Below are 16,641 nucleotides of genomic sequence, written 5' to 3'. Positions count from 1 at the left end.
GAATACATTTTGAATAAATATGGAATAAATGATGACACGCATTAAACGGGCGAGTAAAATCTATGACTTTTTGTTTTACGAGTCAGACGCTGAATGCCAGCTGTCAATCATTCCAGTTGTCTCACATTTGACCAATCGGTGATCGCAACTTTTCCCAATAGGGAAACGCCCCTTACGTTCAGGTGCTGCACACTTGGCTGCACCTGTTTTCATCTGACATTGGTTTTTGTATTACGAATGCTTTGCTGTCAGAGCGATTTCATAAAATAAAAATAAAAAATTTAAATCAGAAAAAAGAATCAAGTCGTGCGCGGACCACACGAGCAGCTGAATTCAACAGCGACAAAAAGAAAATCCTCCATTTTCTGTCATAATCACATCGTTTATTCTTAACGGTTAATTTAAGGTTAACGGTGTGCTTTGTTAGAAAGTGATACGCTGTTAGATTTGTCATGCAATATTATTTTTCACTCATTTTGGACGGTTCTAATCATTATGATTAAGCCCTTCAACAATTTCTTATCTTTTCTCATCTCAGTTTATAGACGTTTTACCTCCGTTTTCCGTGAAGGTTCACAGAAGTTTTAGAAACAGTCATCTGATCCAATGAAACAACTTTTATTATGTCATTACTGAATTTACATGCTTGCCGTGTCGTTCAAGCCAAGAGCCATGGTCAACAGTGGGGGCTAAGTAAGCACCCCTAAAGGCCAGATCCTAGAATCGCCCCTGGTTATCAGTAACACTTTTGTTGACTACATGTACCAAGATCTGATGGTTTAGGAGGCAAAAGGGAATGTCATAATATCTGTGAGGGTCCAGAGCCTGCATGCTGTTGAAGGAAAACACCAGATAACTTTATTACGAGCTAAATAAAGATGAAAATCACAGTCCTCATGACTTTTTATTGTTCCTTTCACTTTAATCTGGTTTTTACTTTTACTTGGGAAAGATCACGTACTGTTAGATGAGTTAAATGCTCAGCAAAACTTATGCATAATTCACATGCATTGCCAAACTTTGACGTGACACTGCCCCCTGCTGGTTACAGAGCAGATCGCAGTGGATACAACTTTTTAACAGATGTTGGTGACACCAGTTTGTAAATTACTTTTGCAAAAAGTGCAGAAAAAAAAAATCATCACTCAGATTTATCTTTCTCAGAATTATAACATGCATCCTCTTTAATTTAGCGCTTTTCCAATCGTGAGCTGAGACAAACAAGGTTTTCAAAGTCTCACTACATTTAAAGGTTGCATCATTTTACAGCCGTTGTTGAGGCGCTCAGCCCAAACTCTCCAAACTTACTTCCTGTTACAGATGCCCCAGAACTCCCAGAAACTTGTGGGACTCCTAACATAAAAAGGAGTGAGGCAAACCGTGTAGGGACGAGTTTCTGCAACAAACTTGAGGATTTGGTCAGAAATATGGTGTCCTTAATATTCTGTTATTCAACACGATCACTGTCCCTCAGTTTTACAACACCTGTCAGTTGTTATTGTTCTTAATGCTTTGTAAAAAGTTGAGTACGTTTAAAAATGTTGGATTTGTTTTGCGTCTTCTGCTTTTATCTTTGCCGTTTTACCCGTGTTGCTGCCTCTACACCAGTCTGTTACTGTAAATTAAAACTGGTTTGACTTATCTGATAAAAGTTATTATTAATATTAATGCAGAGAATTACCAGATCTGCAGGGAGGCATCACACACAGCTAATGCCATTAAGAACTAAAGGTAAATAAAATAATTAAGAACTTAAATAATACCTTTCGCCACATGAATATACAGGTGAAAAACATTTTAATAAAAATAAGTGGACAAAGGTTTACCTGATTACTGTGAAAAGGACTTTACATTAAATGACACAGATGATTTTTTAATGTTAATACATACACTTTGCATCTGCATGGTCATTTAGTTTGAATAAAAAGTGCTTCGTGGAAACATCAGTGGGTTTTCATTAAAAAAAAAAAGGTCCAAAATTTTAATTAAAAAAAATTAAACAACACATTTAGGAATGTCCGACACATCAGAAAACGACGGTGAAATTCAGACGGGATTCTTTCGTACATCTATGAACGTGTTGTTGGAGGCCAGTGGTCCAACGTTGAGGCTGGAGCGACGAGACTCTCGGCGAGATTTCACCACAGGAAGAGATGTGGGCCCACCCCAGGACCCCACCCCAGTCTGAACCACCCGGTTAGCAGGAGAATCTCCAGCTACCTGAAGCCACAGCTCCTCCATGTCTGCAGGTTCCTCTGTGGGAAGTGAAGAGCGCCTCCATGTGGACGGGAGTGGAGCGTTCACAAGTTCTCTCATTTCCTCCCTGGTCCTGGTAGGTTTGTCGGGATGAGCCGTCCTTCTGCCTGCTGGACCGTCCTCAGGACAACGGCTCAGCTTCTCCACGCTGCCAGCAGCTTTAACTTCAGGCGGCAAGACTGAAAGACGACGCGACAGCAAGCGAGTTAAAGGAAAACACCTTCTGACAGCGAGTAGAAGCTAAAAGCACCAAACGTAACGATGAAAGCACAGTTATTAAATAATCTATCAAGTACTACATTTATACCAATGTAAGTTTCTGCTACTAAAAACAATTTAAATCATCTTTGTAATGATCTTCCATTTATATTACTCTGATTATTGCAAACCGTGAAAAGGTACAGAACATTTTTAATTGAACTACAACACCTCAGGTGTACACTGAAAGTAAGTAAAGACAAGCTCCTCAAAGTACAATCAAAGTACCGTATTCTCCGCCGTGCACGTCGCGCTGCCTTATAAGTCGCTTCAGTCCAAATATGTCAATAAAGTGGAAAAACGTAAACACGTCGATAAGTCGCATCTATTACGCGTCACCGCTGACAACCTGGAAACGTGGGCCGGTGTTGCGCCAAAAATCGACTGGCTGAGCGGGAGCGTGCACGGGAGGACTTTAACAAGAATTTAACAAGATTAACGATTAAAAACAATTATTTGTTTGCTCAAAATTATAGTAAAGGTGTGTCTCGTTGAACTTTTCCTTAATAAAAGCACTTTGACGGTCAAATCAGGTGCATTTGAAAACCCGATTCGTGGAAGCGGGTGTGCGCAGAGGGACGATTCGCTGTGCATTTCTTTGAAATTTAACAAGATAAACACCTAAAAACAATTATTTGTTTGCTTGATTTTATAGTAAAGGTGTGTCTCAGTTGAACTTTTACTTAATAAATGCACTTCAGTGGTCAAATCAGCTGCATTTCACCGGGGAAGTGAAGTGAAATGAAGCTGATACGACGGTTGCTCCAGGCGAGCTGGACGAAGGTGGAACTATATGGCAAGCTGATTGTGTCATTAACAGCCACTTTTACCTATTTCATGACACAACAGCATGCCATACAGCTCGAGTGCCATCTAGCGGCTGAAAATGGTAGTGTTCAATATTTTCAGTCAATGAATGAAAACGGTCAGATCTCAGTCAAAAATTGGTTTATAAATATGGGAAAAAAATTCATAAACAAGTCGCTTCAGTGTTTAAGTTGCAAGGCATGCAAATTATGTAAAAAAAACCTGTGATTTATAGGTCAAAAAAATAGGCTACATGACAGCAAACAAGCTACAACTAGAACAGCAAAAAACTCTCATGAAGATCGGAGGTGACTGTTTTCCAGTTATGTCTGTAGGTACGGAAACATTTATGGAAACATTTATGGAAACATTTATGGAAACATTTATGGTAGTTTGTCTCTGAAAAATCTCTGTCTTTATTACTGCTTTTTGCTCCAGCTTTGAATTCAGTGATTATAAAAAGTATACATAGACGTAAAAAAGCTTCTGATCAGTTTTTTTTTTTACCTTTTGGATGCTCTTTAAGCTGACTGGCTGGACCACAGAGCTCTCTCAGTCTGCTGCTGAGCTCCACATGAGCTGCCTTGTAGTGGTTCAGCTCCTTGCTGAGGTTGTGGATCCATCCCTCGTACTGCCGCTGCCTTCCTGCCAGGCCCTCGTCCATTTGTTCTGTCGCAAAAAGAGGCCAAACACAAGCATACACTCACTACTACTAATCCAATGACTTTAAAACATCTCAACCGCGCACACACACAGCAGGTAGTTGGGTTCTGAATAAATGTGTGATAAGAACAACCTGTTTTTGGTGAGGCATTTATAGAACTCTCCTTTAAAGATTTGTTGTGAGATTCTCACCTCGAAACTGCTGCAACAACAGCTGCATACTCCTCTCGTGTTCCCCCTGCTGCTGTGTTAGCCGGCGATCGGTGTCAAACTGTGCACGATCGAGTGCGTTTTCCAGCCACTGCACCAGCCGTTGCTGCTCGTCCAGCTGTATTTCCAGCCCAGTCAGTGCGATCTGCAGCTTACGCTCCTCCTCACGCAGGGAGACCACCTGCAGAACGCGTCCACCAGAATGTCGCTCAGCACGCTTGTCGTTCATTTCAGAGTTTTATCGTGAAGATGAGAACACAGAAAAAGTTTGCCAAACCTTGTCAAAGTACTTGCACAGCAGAGCTCTGGTCTCGGAGGCGGACAGATAACTGAGCTTGGCCATGAGGTTCATTTCCCACTGGGAGAGCATGCTGGCAGAAGCCCTGAGCTGCCTCTGCCTCTGAGTGATGGCTTCATTCTTGTATTCAATCGCTGCATCCAGCGCCTCGATGGCCTCGTCCAACTGGAAAAGAGTTCGCTCCTCCTGGTAACATCACAGCAAACAGAATGCGTGAGCCCACATCCACCCAGTCCCACTCTAAACAGCGCAGACTGTTCAAATGTGGTGAAGCGTTTGAAGCTTTTTCTGACCTCAGGTGAGAGCAGGTTTCCCTTCCGCAGTTTATCGTCCAGCTCAACGCGTTGTTTAAGCAGTGAATCTTTCTCTTGGCGCAGGTTGGAGATCTCTTGACGGATGTGTTGGGAGTCTTGAGCACTGCTGCTGCGAAGGAGACCGTTTCTCTCACTGAGCTCTCGCTCGAGTGACTCAATGCGTCCAGTGAGTGTCACCAGATCTTTACTTAGAGCCTGGACAAAACATATCAGAGCCTCAGCGTCTAGTTTCCCACATGACTAAACTGAGTTATCTGTTTGTTAATACCTGACTGGAGAGGAGCCTCTTTGTCTCCAGCCCACTGCGCTCTTGAAGCAAAGCCTCTTTCTTTGCCAGGATTTTCTCTCTCTTGGTCAGCTCTCCTTCCAGATCTTCCAGTCCTCTCCTCTGATCTAGCACTCGCTCCATCTCCTCATCCAGCCAGCGCTTCTGTTCCTCAATCTTCTACTCTCAGAGTCAGGACACAAAATTAAACAATGTGCTGTTTGGGTTCGAGCACTCCTTAAAATTATTGTTAGGTTTAAAAGCAGGATTTTGAAACTAGCATGTTTTAAAACCATCACTCCTGAAATTGTATGAACTTTTTTTTTTTTTTGTTACATAAAAGACTAAAAGTTTTAAATATATGAGGCAGAATAAATTAAAATATAAATATGTTCTTGTGGCACCTGTTGCTCCTCCAATGAGACGACGGATCCATTACTGCCACTGCGTCTCTGTCTCTGAAAGGCTGCAATCTCCTCAGTTTTTATCCTGAGGATCTTCTGTTGCTGCTCATTCTTTATTTCAAGCTCCTGAAACAGCAGCGAAGGGAAAATATAACAATCAGCTTTGGGGTAAATTTAAAAAATCCCTTTAGCAAAAGTTCTTAAATGTGTTATTCACTTTGATTGTCATCTTATATAACGGTACTTCAGCATCTATTAAGCTACATTTTTGAGTACAGTATTTTTTGGCCTATAATTCACTTTTTTTTTTTTTGCATAATTTGCATACACTGCAACTTGTACACCGAAGAAACTCATTTATGGATTTATTCTCGTATTTATAAACCAATTTATGGCTGAGATATGACCGTTTTCATTCATTCTGACTGAAACTATCAAACACTACCATATTCAGCCGCTAGATGGCAATCGAGTAGTATGGCATGCCGTTGTGTCATGTAATAGGTAAAAGTGACTATTAATGTCTCATTCAGCCTGCCACCTTCGTCCAGCTTGGAGCAACCGTCAAATCAGTTTCATTTTGCTGCACCGCTCCTTGATGCCGGACTTATCTCAACTCCTCCTGGCATGTTTTGAAAACAACCAAGATGCTTTGACCGTTTCCTCACCCCTCTCTTCCCCAAGGCCGTGCACATGTAAAAGAACCTCAACCAAGCTGATGATGAACGTCACCTCTTATCTGGACAATGGCTGAGAGGGGGAGGGGGGGGGGTCTGGACTATGCTACGACTTTCCCTTAAAAATTCAATGTCTTCACCGCCTATATGTTCATGTATAACGTCTGTTTATGCTGCTTTGCTGTGGAGGTTTTTTGATGGCTCAAATTGTGCCCTGTCTAGGACACGGCGTGAGAGATCTTTTTTTTTATACCGTCTCTCCTCATGTTTTCTTCCCTTTTGTCATCTAAGCAAAAATATTATTCTGAATAAGAATAAGAGGGCCGCGCTAATTATAGTAGCAGCTTCGTGCACTCCGCCCATCTTTCGGACGACTGTACGTACATGTTCTCGTTGTATCTCGGTGCAATGATAATAAAGTTTATTCTGATTCTGTGCACGCTCCCGCAGCCGCCATTTGGCAGCCAATCGATTTTTGGCACAACACCACCCGTCATTTCCGGGTTGTCAGCGGTGACGCATAATAAATGCGACGTATACGGCGAAGCGATGTATTTATGGATTGTTCCACTTTATTAGACATATTTGGACTGATGCGACATATGGGGCGGTGCGACGTGCACGACAGAAAACACGGTATGTAAAGGTTTGTAAAATAAAGCAAAAGTCCCAAAGAAAAGGGATTGTTCTCTTTCAAAGTGCAACTGCAGATGCCTCTGTCAGTTCTGAGCATTTAGCTCAACAATTTGAAGGTAAAATGTATTTGAGAGGTAAGAAACCGGTGTTAAAAAGAGCTCATTGCTGCTGGAGCCCTGTACAGAATAAAAAACACCTGAAATTTAAAGCATGTAGACATTTTCTAACAAACCACCAAAATAAACCTAACCATCTAAATGAACTCGTATGGCATGCCCACAAACAAGCATGCAGATTTATTAGCACACCTCTGACAAAAAGACAGCTTCTATCCAAATTACATCATAAACTTTGTTTGAAATGCAAACTCCTTTGTCTAAATAACTTCGGTAAGCAACTCCTGAAAGCACACTGGAGTGTGGGTTAGCATCACCTTGACTCTGTGAGTTCTTCGCTGCATTTCGGTCTCCAGACGTCGTTTCTGCAGACTCTCGTCACGCAGGCGTCGTTGCAGCTGCTCCTGCTGCTGCTTCATCGACTGAACGCTCCTCTCCAGCTCCAACACGCGACGCTCACTCTGAACAGGAAGGCTGGCCAGGCGAGCCGTATCCCTCTGACGCTGACTGAGCACCTAACAGCCGACCGCACAGATTTCCTCATTTACAAGTTCACGTCTGTAGGTCTGACTGGTGTTAAGACTAAACCACATTTCAGAAATCAACCAGAGGGGACAACACCACATCCGTCACGTGGAATCACTTGTTGCAGTTTGACGCATACATGTTTAGGTGTGACAGTCAAACCTGAACTTTGCTCTGAGCAGCAGCTATCTTCCTGCGACATTCCTGTGCTCTGGTCTTGTCTGCTCCACTTATCTCCTTCTCCTGCCTCTCAAGGTCCTGCAGCTGCCTTTGAGCCTCCAGCAGCTCCTGCCGAGCCTGCACAGCTTCACTCTCCAGAGCTGTGATCTTATGGCTGTACTGCTTATTCAGGGCCTGAGCCTCTTTACCTGCATTAACAGAAAATAACCACCTGACATATACAAAGAGAGGACAGCATGGATTCAGTATAGACAAGAACATGTAGAAACATTTCTACCTGTTTTGACCAGTTCCTTGATGAGCTCTTCTTTCATACGGATGGTGACCGACAGCTCCCGGATCTTCTGCTGGGCCTGAAGAAGCCCCCACTCTGAAACCCCTTCAAAACTTCTCAGGCTTTCTCCACTACTGGAATTAGCTTCACAGAGAGATGAGAAGACACAAGAAGTCAGGAAGGATGGGCAAAGAGCACACTTCGTGTGAATCACTGTGAGTAAAACATCTGGATTTGAAGTGACTCGTTTACAGGAGTCTCTTACAGAATTATTGAAATCAAAAAGAATTATGAAAATCATTGTGTTTTTTTTTTTTCCTAATTAAAGTTAAGCTTGACCCATCGTGTTAGAATTTATGGAAGCAGGAAACACTATTAAGGTGTTTTCACCAAAGAGTTCCGGTTCTCCAAGACCAGAACATGCAGCATTTTGTTCAGCATTTTCATGAAGCGCCACCTGACACGCCTCAATAAAACCAGCCAAGGGTCACAGTGTCAAAACACACTATTCACACTATTTTAATACTTCTCAAAATACTCATGAACATCTTGTACTTTAAGGAAGATGGATGATATGTCCATTCTGTAGATGCTGTGCTTAGGACTGTCGCGATAAACAATAAATCAATTAATCGCACGATAAACGAAAATTATCGACCTCATTTACATTTATCAGCTTTATCGTTTCTTCGTCTCTCTCTTTCTACTGAAGACACTGGATTCAACTCCGGTGCTCTTCGCTGACTCCTCCCTTTCCCTTTTCTCTTTAAAATCCATTTTAATCGTCCAAAATCGCGTTTTTGGATCGTTAAAAGCAGCTAAGCTGAGAAGCTAAGCTACGAGCTAAGCTAACAGATCGACCTCAGGAAAAAAACCTCCGTCTTGTCGAAGCTCCAAAATTCACGGTTGAAACTCGTGCCTTCGTGTAAAAAGTTGTTTTTTTTCTGCAAAAAGAAGCTGAGAACTTGTTTACTGATTTTTTTATTAAAAGCTTTGTGTGACAAATGTTATGTTAAAGAGCTCGAACCACACCGAGCGTCCACCATTTTGAGAACCGAAAAAAGGAGAGACAGCCCATGTCATGTCAAGGGGCCTCCCTCCCATTTTTCGTAAAGAGATGCGCTGCTCACTCCCTCACTATCCATCCGTCGGTTCAAACAGTCTTTTACTACCATCCGGTGGTCAAAAAAGTTACTACACTCAAAACAATAACCATTTCTTATTAAATTTGACAATAATTAGTCATTATTGTCAAATTTCGAACAATATCGTTTACCGCAATAATTTCTGAGACAATTAATCGCCCAGCAAAATTTGTTATCGTGACAGGCCTAGCTGTGCTACAAATATACTGTAAAAGGTAAAGAATAAAAACTACACTTTTCTGTTTATACACATTTTGAAAAGGGAATTGTGCGTTTCATTTACACAAACGCTAAAACAGCACTTTATATTTTGCCACATTCCTGCATTTCTCAGAGGCAGAAAGAACGCAACCGTTGGCTCATCTCATCACAATCTCAACAATTTAATAAAAACTCTGAGAAGCCATGTGTTAAATCATCAATCTATAAATAAAACAGAACAATAAAGCTAGCTAGTGACATACTGTTTTACTTTGTCACAAAAAGGTAAAAACAACCAGCTCAGCACTACCACCTGGTTCATTTCTTCGAGGGTCATTAGAGTATATTACACTTCAGCACTGCACAGTTACTCAAACTAGGATTGTTTCAGGGACTTTTTGAGTATTTTAGTGTATTTGAATCATCCCAGAATACTTTAAAGTCAGCATAAGTGTATTGTTGAAGAATTGGCACAATATTTATCGGACTTACATGCTTTTCTGGCCAAACAGGGGTGCAGATCTGACTCGGGCTGCTGAGATGTTGCTCCTTTGCCACCAAATGATAAATCTCCTGAAAGCAAGTCCCGCTTGGTCCAGGTCAAATTCACGAGTCTGACGGAATAATGAGAATTACAGAGATGGATACTTATTCACACTTAACGTAAGCACAGGTGCGATGGCAAAAAATAAATTTGTTTTTTTTAATCCATTACATACTTGCATTTCTCCTGACAGAGGCCAAAATGACTTCCTTCTTTTTCCTTGCAATGCATCTCTGTTCCTCCTAGGACTTCCTGGTCCTCATAAACCTTCCCATCCTGATCAACCACAACATGACCCACAGGACTGACCTGTAAACATGTGTTGCAAACTGAGACTCGTGGAAACTCCCCAGTAGCAGGAAAACAGGTGAGTACATGACAGCACAACATCATTATTTCCCAGTAGATTTCAGCGAAACTGAAATCTGGTAAGAGTATTTGTTTCATGACCTCCTCTGGGTAGTTACCTGTCTGTATGTGCTTCCATTCTGCCTATGCAGCACGGAGCCCATAGGAGCTGTGTGAGGTCGCAGTCTCGTGTTAAAGCCCAAGCCCATTAGTCCGAGAGTCGACATCTGACACTGTAGCTCTGTTATCAAGTCCTGTTGATCCTGCAGCTTATAGCTCTGATACACACAGCAAGGTCAGCAACAAATCATTTGAGTAACAGATACTGACACAGCCTAGTGAGGATCATACTAAAAGTCTAAGTGGTCACTGCTTTAATGACAAAAACAATATTATGTTTAAACTATGGTTAACCTGCTGCTTGTACTGCTCCATAGCATCCTCTAGAGCTGCTAAGAAGTCAGTGTTTTCCTTCTCCAACCGTTGGATCTGTGAGTGAAGATGAACAACACCATCCTCCTCCTCACTTTCAAGATCATGGCTCCACCTCTCCTCTACAGCTTCTGTGTCCTGGGAGATAAGTCATAAACAAATTTGTAACTGATCCAATTATGGGCAAAGTTTGACATAAGCGATCTTTAAAATTGATTTGGAAGAAACATACTTGATTCCTTATAGAAGGCCTGCCTCCTCTCAGTGCACCGCTGTCCTCGATACCACTGTCTGGTCCGGAGGCGGTGGTGAGCCCGCTTCGTTCCTCCTCAACGGAGCACAGCCACTCTTTCACTCTCAAACTCTGCTCTGCTGTCAAAGCCCCTTCACTCTGCAGCTCCCGTAGCAACCTGTTATGCATAAATAAATAAAATATTATTATGGATCTGGTGAGCTGGACTTTCAACGCAATCGACAAAATCTTTTCAAAAAAGCGTCAGAGTCCTGGAGAGCCCTCATGCCCTGCCGGGACTCACGCTGCAGGATACGTCATGGATCCGTGGGGAGTTTGACAGCTGATGTGTCTTTCAGTTCTGTCTCAGGAGGATGCCGAAGACGTTTATATAATTGGATTCATGATAGCAGGGTTTCTGCTTATTGGCATCTGCGGGTCCCTACGTTATCGACTTTTGAAAAAGACATCGGCAGCAGTTTCGGTCATGACAGAACTGCCAAGTAGGGCTTTAACAGACTACTCGAGTAATCTACACATCGATTCCTAGGACATCTGTCGAGTTATTAAATTTCACGTCGAGTATTCATGGTGATGTCATTACGTCCCCATTACGTCATAATTTCGCTCCACCACATGTACCACATGAGGTGCGAATGACAATAAAGAAACTCTGACTCTGACTGACTCTGACGTCATTGCGTCACGTGATCCGAACCTGGCGTGGGTTACAAAATGGATTCCTCCCAGCAGATGGACTGAGCGGAGCAGGCCCAGTCTTGACAAACAGGTAGAAATGCATCAATAGTCTGGAAATATTTCACTAAAGATGAATCTTCCGGTTCATCTACCGTAAGGAAACAGAAAATGGATCAACTTCCTGACTGTTTGGAGCGTGTTGCGAACCGGTGTTATACCATATTCTGTGACCACCGTATATTGTGACCGTAGGGGGCGGTGTTGCATGCACTGTTGCATGTCACAGAATATGGTGTAACACCGGGTCCAATCGACCGAACCAGAACCAGCTTCCTCTGACCTTGTTTCACAAACAAAAAGCAAAAAATAGTAATCTCTATACCTATAAAAAAATACTACAAACATATTAATCTCTAAAACTAAACCTAATGCGGAACACTGCGGGCGGTGGTGCAGGGTGGTCGACCCCCCCCCCACTGTTTTTAGTTTTGTTTTTGACGTGCCGAACGTTTCTTTCACTTTTGCAGCTTAACAATAATAACTAATAGTTTTGGTTTTCTTGTGACTTATTTGCTGTATGATAAATGGTAGGAGCATAATATATGCTCCCCATGTTTTGTTGGTCTTTTTTTGTTGTAAATAATGACTTTTTTTTAGGCTTTATTTATTTATTTTTGCATCTTTAGATCCTATGACGTCATCAAGTACTCGAGTTCTACACGAGTTTTATTATGTTAATGTCGAGTTTAAAAATTATGTAGTCATTCAACCCCTACTGCCAAGTCTGTGTGAAGTTTGGTTCATGCTCAGAGTACTCAAAATAAGCTGATTTATGAGCTAAGCATAGGCCTAGTACTTGCCAGCATGTTGGAGTCAACCTTGAAGAAGGCTCATAGCAAGAATCAGTAGAATACCCATAAATCTGGCCATTTTGGGATTGAAAGTACCAGCAGGACTCAAGGCTGACAAGAAAAAACAGTCTGCCTGAAGAAAGTCAACAATTGTGGCTTATCTGAATCTGACTCCCCCGTTTGGCCTCGGATGCGGGCCAACTATTAAAGTTCTCCTGGGACATTGGTAAACTAAAGAAAAAGCTTCATCTATTGCAACCCTGGCCCCCACAACCCGCCCCAGAACTTGTGTGCAGGCTTACCAGAACTGTCGGCTGAACAACATATCAGGACTATGGCCTATCTGGAAGTGCTTCATGGACAAATCTCAACGTCTTGTCATCAAATGCATATATAAATGTGTCTGCTGGCAGAGTTTTTTGATGTCTCAAATCGTGTCCTGATAGGACAAGATGTAAAGAGATCTTTTTTGTAACACCACTATCTATCCTCATGGCCTTTTACCTTTTTCTATCTAAAAAAGTATTCTGACAAAGAAAAATAGGTTGCGCTCTTGTAGCAGCAGCAACGTGCACTCCGCCCATCTTTCGGACGACTGTACGAATATAATTTCGCTGTATCCCGGTACAATGATAAAAAAAAAAGCTTATTCTGATTCTGATCAGCACAGAAATCAACTCGGAAAATACTCAGCATCTCACACCCAGGAAAACCATAAACTAATGCAAACTAGCTGCAGGAGTAGCCTGGAAACAATACAAATTAAAACATTTCATTGTCCAATAATCATTTAGTTCAGAGAAAAAGTTTTTTAAGCTACAAGTTTATGATTTGGCTAAAGAGATGGGAAAATTCTTGTGTGGCCCAACCCTCAATGTGGATTTACGAAGATAAACAGACAAAAACCAGCTACAAAACTGTGCTATTTTATGTAACATTAACACAATTAATGTTCTTTTACCTGTAAGCAGTGTCTGTGCAGGTCCGATAGTGAGCACTTTGTGCTTGCAGCCTGCTCATTTCTCCGTCTCCAAGTCGAGGTTTCCTGTTTGGGTCACCGTGAGCAATGATGCGAGTCTCCGAGCGCTGACGGGTCTCAAGAGCTCTGCGAAGGGCCTTGATCTGCTGCTCCAGTCCTTCCACGCGATCTGGTTCACGCTTGCAGTTGACTGTCGCTCGGTTTTGAATGTTTCTCGCCCTCATCGCGTAGTTTAGAGTATTCAGACTCTCGTCAAAGTCCGAAGAAGATGGGCTGATGCAGGCAATCATCAATGTTTTTGAATTTCCTCCCAAAGAGTCTTTTAGTATCCTAGTGGAAACAAGAACGACATAAATAAAAAGACACAACATAAAATGATGTTTTGTGAGAATGGTTTTCTTAACAGAACCAACCTTGTGATTTTAGAATCTCTGTATGGAATATGAGAGCCTTTTCTCTTTGGATCTCCCAGGGCCCCGATAACATTTCCCAGAGCCAGAAGACCGCTGTTAATTTGGATACTCTCTTTCAGTCTCTCTCCGGTGTTACCCGTCCTTAAGATGCGCTCTGACCCTGCCAGGTCAACAAAGTGGAACTTGGAAGACAACATTTGTGCTCCAGTGCTCGCAGCGGTCCCGTTTAAGCGAGAGCTTCCACGACGCTGATCCATGTATACGGTGAAAATGGTGTGTGACCGGCTGGAGTTTGGATTCATCTGCGTTGCTCCGGTGTGCCTGGCTGTGTTTCCTGACTCCAGTAAGCTCAACACCTCGTCAAGACCTTCTACTTCACACTCGTTCACGCCGCACAAAACTGAAGAGTCATTCAGAAATAAGATAAAGAATGAAGTTAAATCATGTTCCAACCACAAAACAAGCTCAGAAACACGCAAAGCTGCTTTTTTCATACCGATGTTGCCTTTGTCCTCCCGTATGTGGATGTCCTTGCTGGCAGTCTCAACTTCCAGCAAGTCCTTAAATTCCTCTTTATAGACTTCCAAATAGGAGACTCGGACAGAAAAGTCTGTGAGGTCGTTTTCATCTAGAAGCCTGAAGACATCTGCAACAGCTCTGGGGATGATGCCCTGCTCCTCATCTCTGAAGGAACCTAAAGATTCAGTTCAACATTCATCACTGAGTAAAACTGCTTTAGTGAGCAGATAAGTCCAAACAATGAGCATTTTCTTTGTACTATTGTCTCCATCGAAGATGCTAAGGGATGAAAAGGAACTCATTAACTTTTATCTATGGACTAAATTATTTTAGTGAAACAATATAAAAAATTAAAAAAACTTAGACTTACTAATATTAGCTTCTCCAACAGTGTAAGTCTTGCCTGAGCCTGTCTGCCCGTAGGCAAAGACTGTGGCATTGAAGCCTTGGAAAAATGCATCAATGAGTGGCAGGACAGACTGAGAATAAACCTCATCCTGACAGCAAGTTTCTTCAAACAGATGGTCACAAACAAAATGTCGGTCGTGGCCCAAAGTAACTCGATGAAGTTCAGCATCCACGGTGATGCAACTCTCATGACAGTGGAGAAGCTCTTTGGGAAGGAGGGGACGAACTCGAACAGCTACTTGAACTGCAGAATATTCTCCTCGGACGTGGCCACCAGGCACTTTGGGAGGCATTTTGACTGCTCCTGCTCTTCGGATTCACTGTTATGTCTTCATCATCTCCAGCTGCCTAAAATAGAAATAATAATAATGTCAATAGGATTTTAGAGGCTCGATGGGTGATTATTAAAAGCAACCAATCAGGTCAAACATAATCAGTAAAACAACTATAAGATAATTTCAAATTACTTGAAATTTGAACACAATGACTGTTTCAGATTAGGAGTTAAAAACTTATCAAATCAAGGACTTCACATTATTTTTAATAAAAGCAAAATAATTTAAAAGTGCCATAAAAGAAAACGCTGATTCTCAAAGGAAGTCTGATACTGACAAAACGTGACTATAACAATAAAAAGCTAAATATACATGTATACTCGCTTCAAAATCTACTTTTTACAAAAAGTTGTTGACAGTTCCCGTGTAGATACACACTATCTGTAAATAATGATGTAAACAACTGATGTAAACAGGCTGCAAAGAAAGAATGAACTAGAGTAATCAATAAATAATCTTTAAAATAAAAACCTGCACATCCTCAGACTGAAAAGCGACAACTGCAGGATTCTTTTTATGGCTAAGAAACAATATCTGAAAAACTCTCCTGCAGGAAGGAGGTCATTCTACAACAAAGATAAAGATTTCACCAGCCTAAATTGAAAGGAAAAGCAATTCATACAATCTATAATCCAACTATAATCCAAACAACCAGATTTAGATTTAGTCTAAAACCTAAAGCAGCATTTATGAACTCATGACACCAAGATCAGCCTAAACCAGAACTATAAAACAAGAAAACAGGAAAATCTTCTTGGAATAGTCTTTAATTCAAACATTATCTTTAAAGCTGACAGAAACTAGGAGCTGAGAAATTACTTCTGATTTATTATCTGCTTAGATTTAATCATTTAAAACAAACCCAGTTTTTTTATGGATAATTTAATAATCTCAAACAGCTAAAAATCATGTAAAACACAAATAAACAATATCTGAATCAAATCCAACTACAACTATATTGATAATACAACGAGAAACGTTTAACAAAACAAAACTGGCTGCATCACGGGGTGGTATGGGAACTGCACCAGTCGGAGCCTGAAAACACTACAGAGGTGGTGCCAACAGCAGAGGACATCACTGGGACCAGTCTCCACACCATCCAGGACATCTACCACAGCCGATGTCTGCATAAAGCAAGCAGCATCATTAAGCACCACACCCACCCAGCACAAGGACTCTTCCCTTTACTACCCTCAGACAGGCAATAGGAGTCTGCCATCACGTATGAAAAGACTCAAAGACAGTTATTATCCACAAGCTGTCCGATTACTAAACTCTTGATAATAATATTGAACTATTAACAATAACTTTGCACCAAGCCACACCTGTAATCAAGTTACCGGTATGTTTATTTGTCATATGCAGGTTAACATAAGGTACAGTACAATGAAATGTTCAGGATGAGAAGAAGTGACTTGACTCGCTAAAAAAAACAAAGAACAAACAAACAAGAAATACTAAAGCATGCAATAAGGGTACATAAATAAAGTGCCGAAAAGTAAAATATAAAATTTACAAGGTCCAAAAGAAAAAAAAAGTAAACAACAACATGGAATATAACAGTATAAGTGGGATTAATTAGTATACCGGTAAATAAGTATTTTACAGGTAAGCTAATATGCACATGATATATATATATATATATATAT

The 16,641-nt window shown here is 41.4% G+C and overlaps 1 protein-coding gene across 1 annotated transcript; it reads right to left on the bottom strand.

Annotated features, from left to right (window-relative positions):
- Positions 1–1,834: 1,834 nt before the first annotated feature.
- Positions 1,835–14,947, bottom strand: kif7 (kinesin family member 7). Its single transcript, XM_037696275.1, has 19 exons — positions 14,617–14,947; positions 14,224–14,421; positions 13,728–14,127; positions 13,297–13,644; positions 10,786–10,963; positions 10,536–10,691; positions 10,241–10,399; positions 9,949–10,082; positions 9,722–9,843; positions 7,887–8,027; positions 7,592–7,797; positions 7,222–7,419; positions 5,476–5,601; positions 5,075–5,251; positions 4,786–5,001; positions 4,472–4,678; positions 4,177–4,375; positions 3,829–3,990; positions 1,835–2,435 (listed from the first exon to the last, which is right to left on the bottom strand). Exons 1-19 carry the CDS (start codon positions 14,945–14,947, stop codon positions 2,047–2,049), a joined length of 4,047 nt encoding a protein of 1,348 aa, XP_037552203.1. The 3' UTR covers positions 1,835–2,046.
- Positions 14,948–16,641: the final 1,694 nt, after the last annotated feature.

This window comes from Nematolebias whitei, chromosome 2 (genome assembly GCF_014905685.2).
Source record: "Nematolebias whitei isolate Nwh7 chromosome 2, NemWhi1, whole genome shotgun sequence".
Lineage (NCBI taxonomy): Eukaryota > Metazoa > Chordata > Actinopteri > Cyprinodontiformes > Rivulidae > Nematolebias > Nematolebias whitei.
This window is presented reverse-complemented; position numbering and strand designations above follow the sequence as displayed.

Excerpts from the sequence above, each read along its gene's own strand:
- kif7 (XM_037696275.1), bottom strand. The coding sequence starts at position 14,947 with ATGCCTCCCAAAGTGCCTGGTGGCCACGTCCGAGGAGAATATTCTGCA. Across the intron at positions 14,128-14,223 it reads GGAGGACAAAGGCAACATCG|TTTTGTGCGGCGTGAACGAG; the intron begins GTATGAAAAAAG and ends ATGACTCTTCAG. Across the intron at positions 10,083-10,240 it reads ATGGAAGCACATACAGACAG|GTCAGTCCTGTGGGTCATGT; the intron begins GTAACTACCCAG and ends ACATGTTTACAG.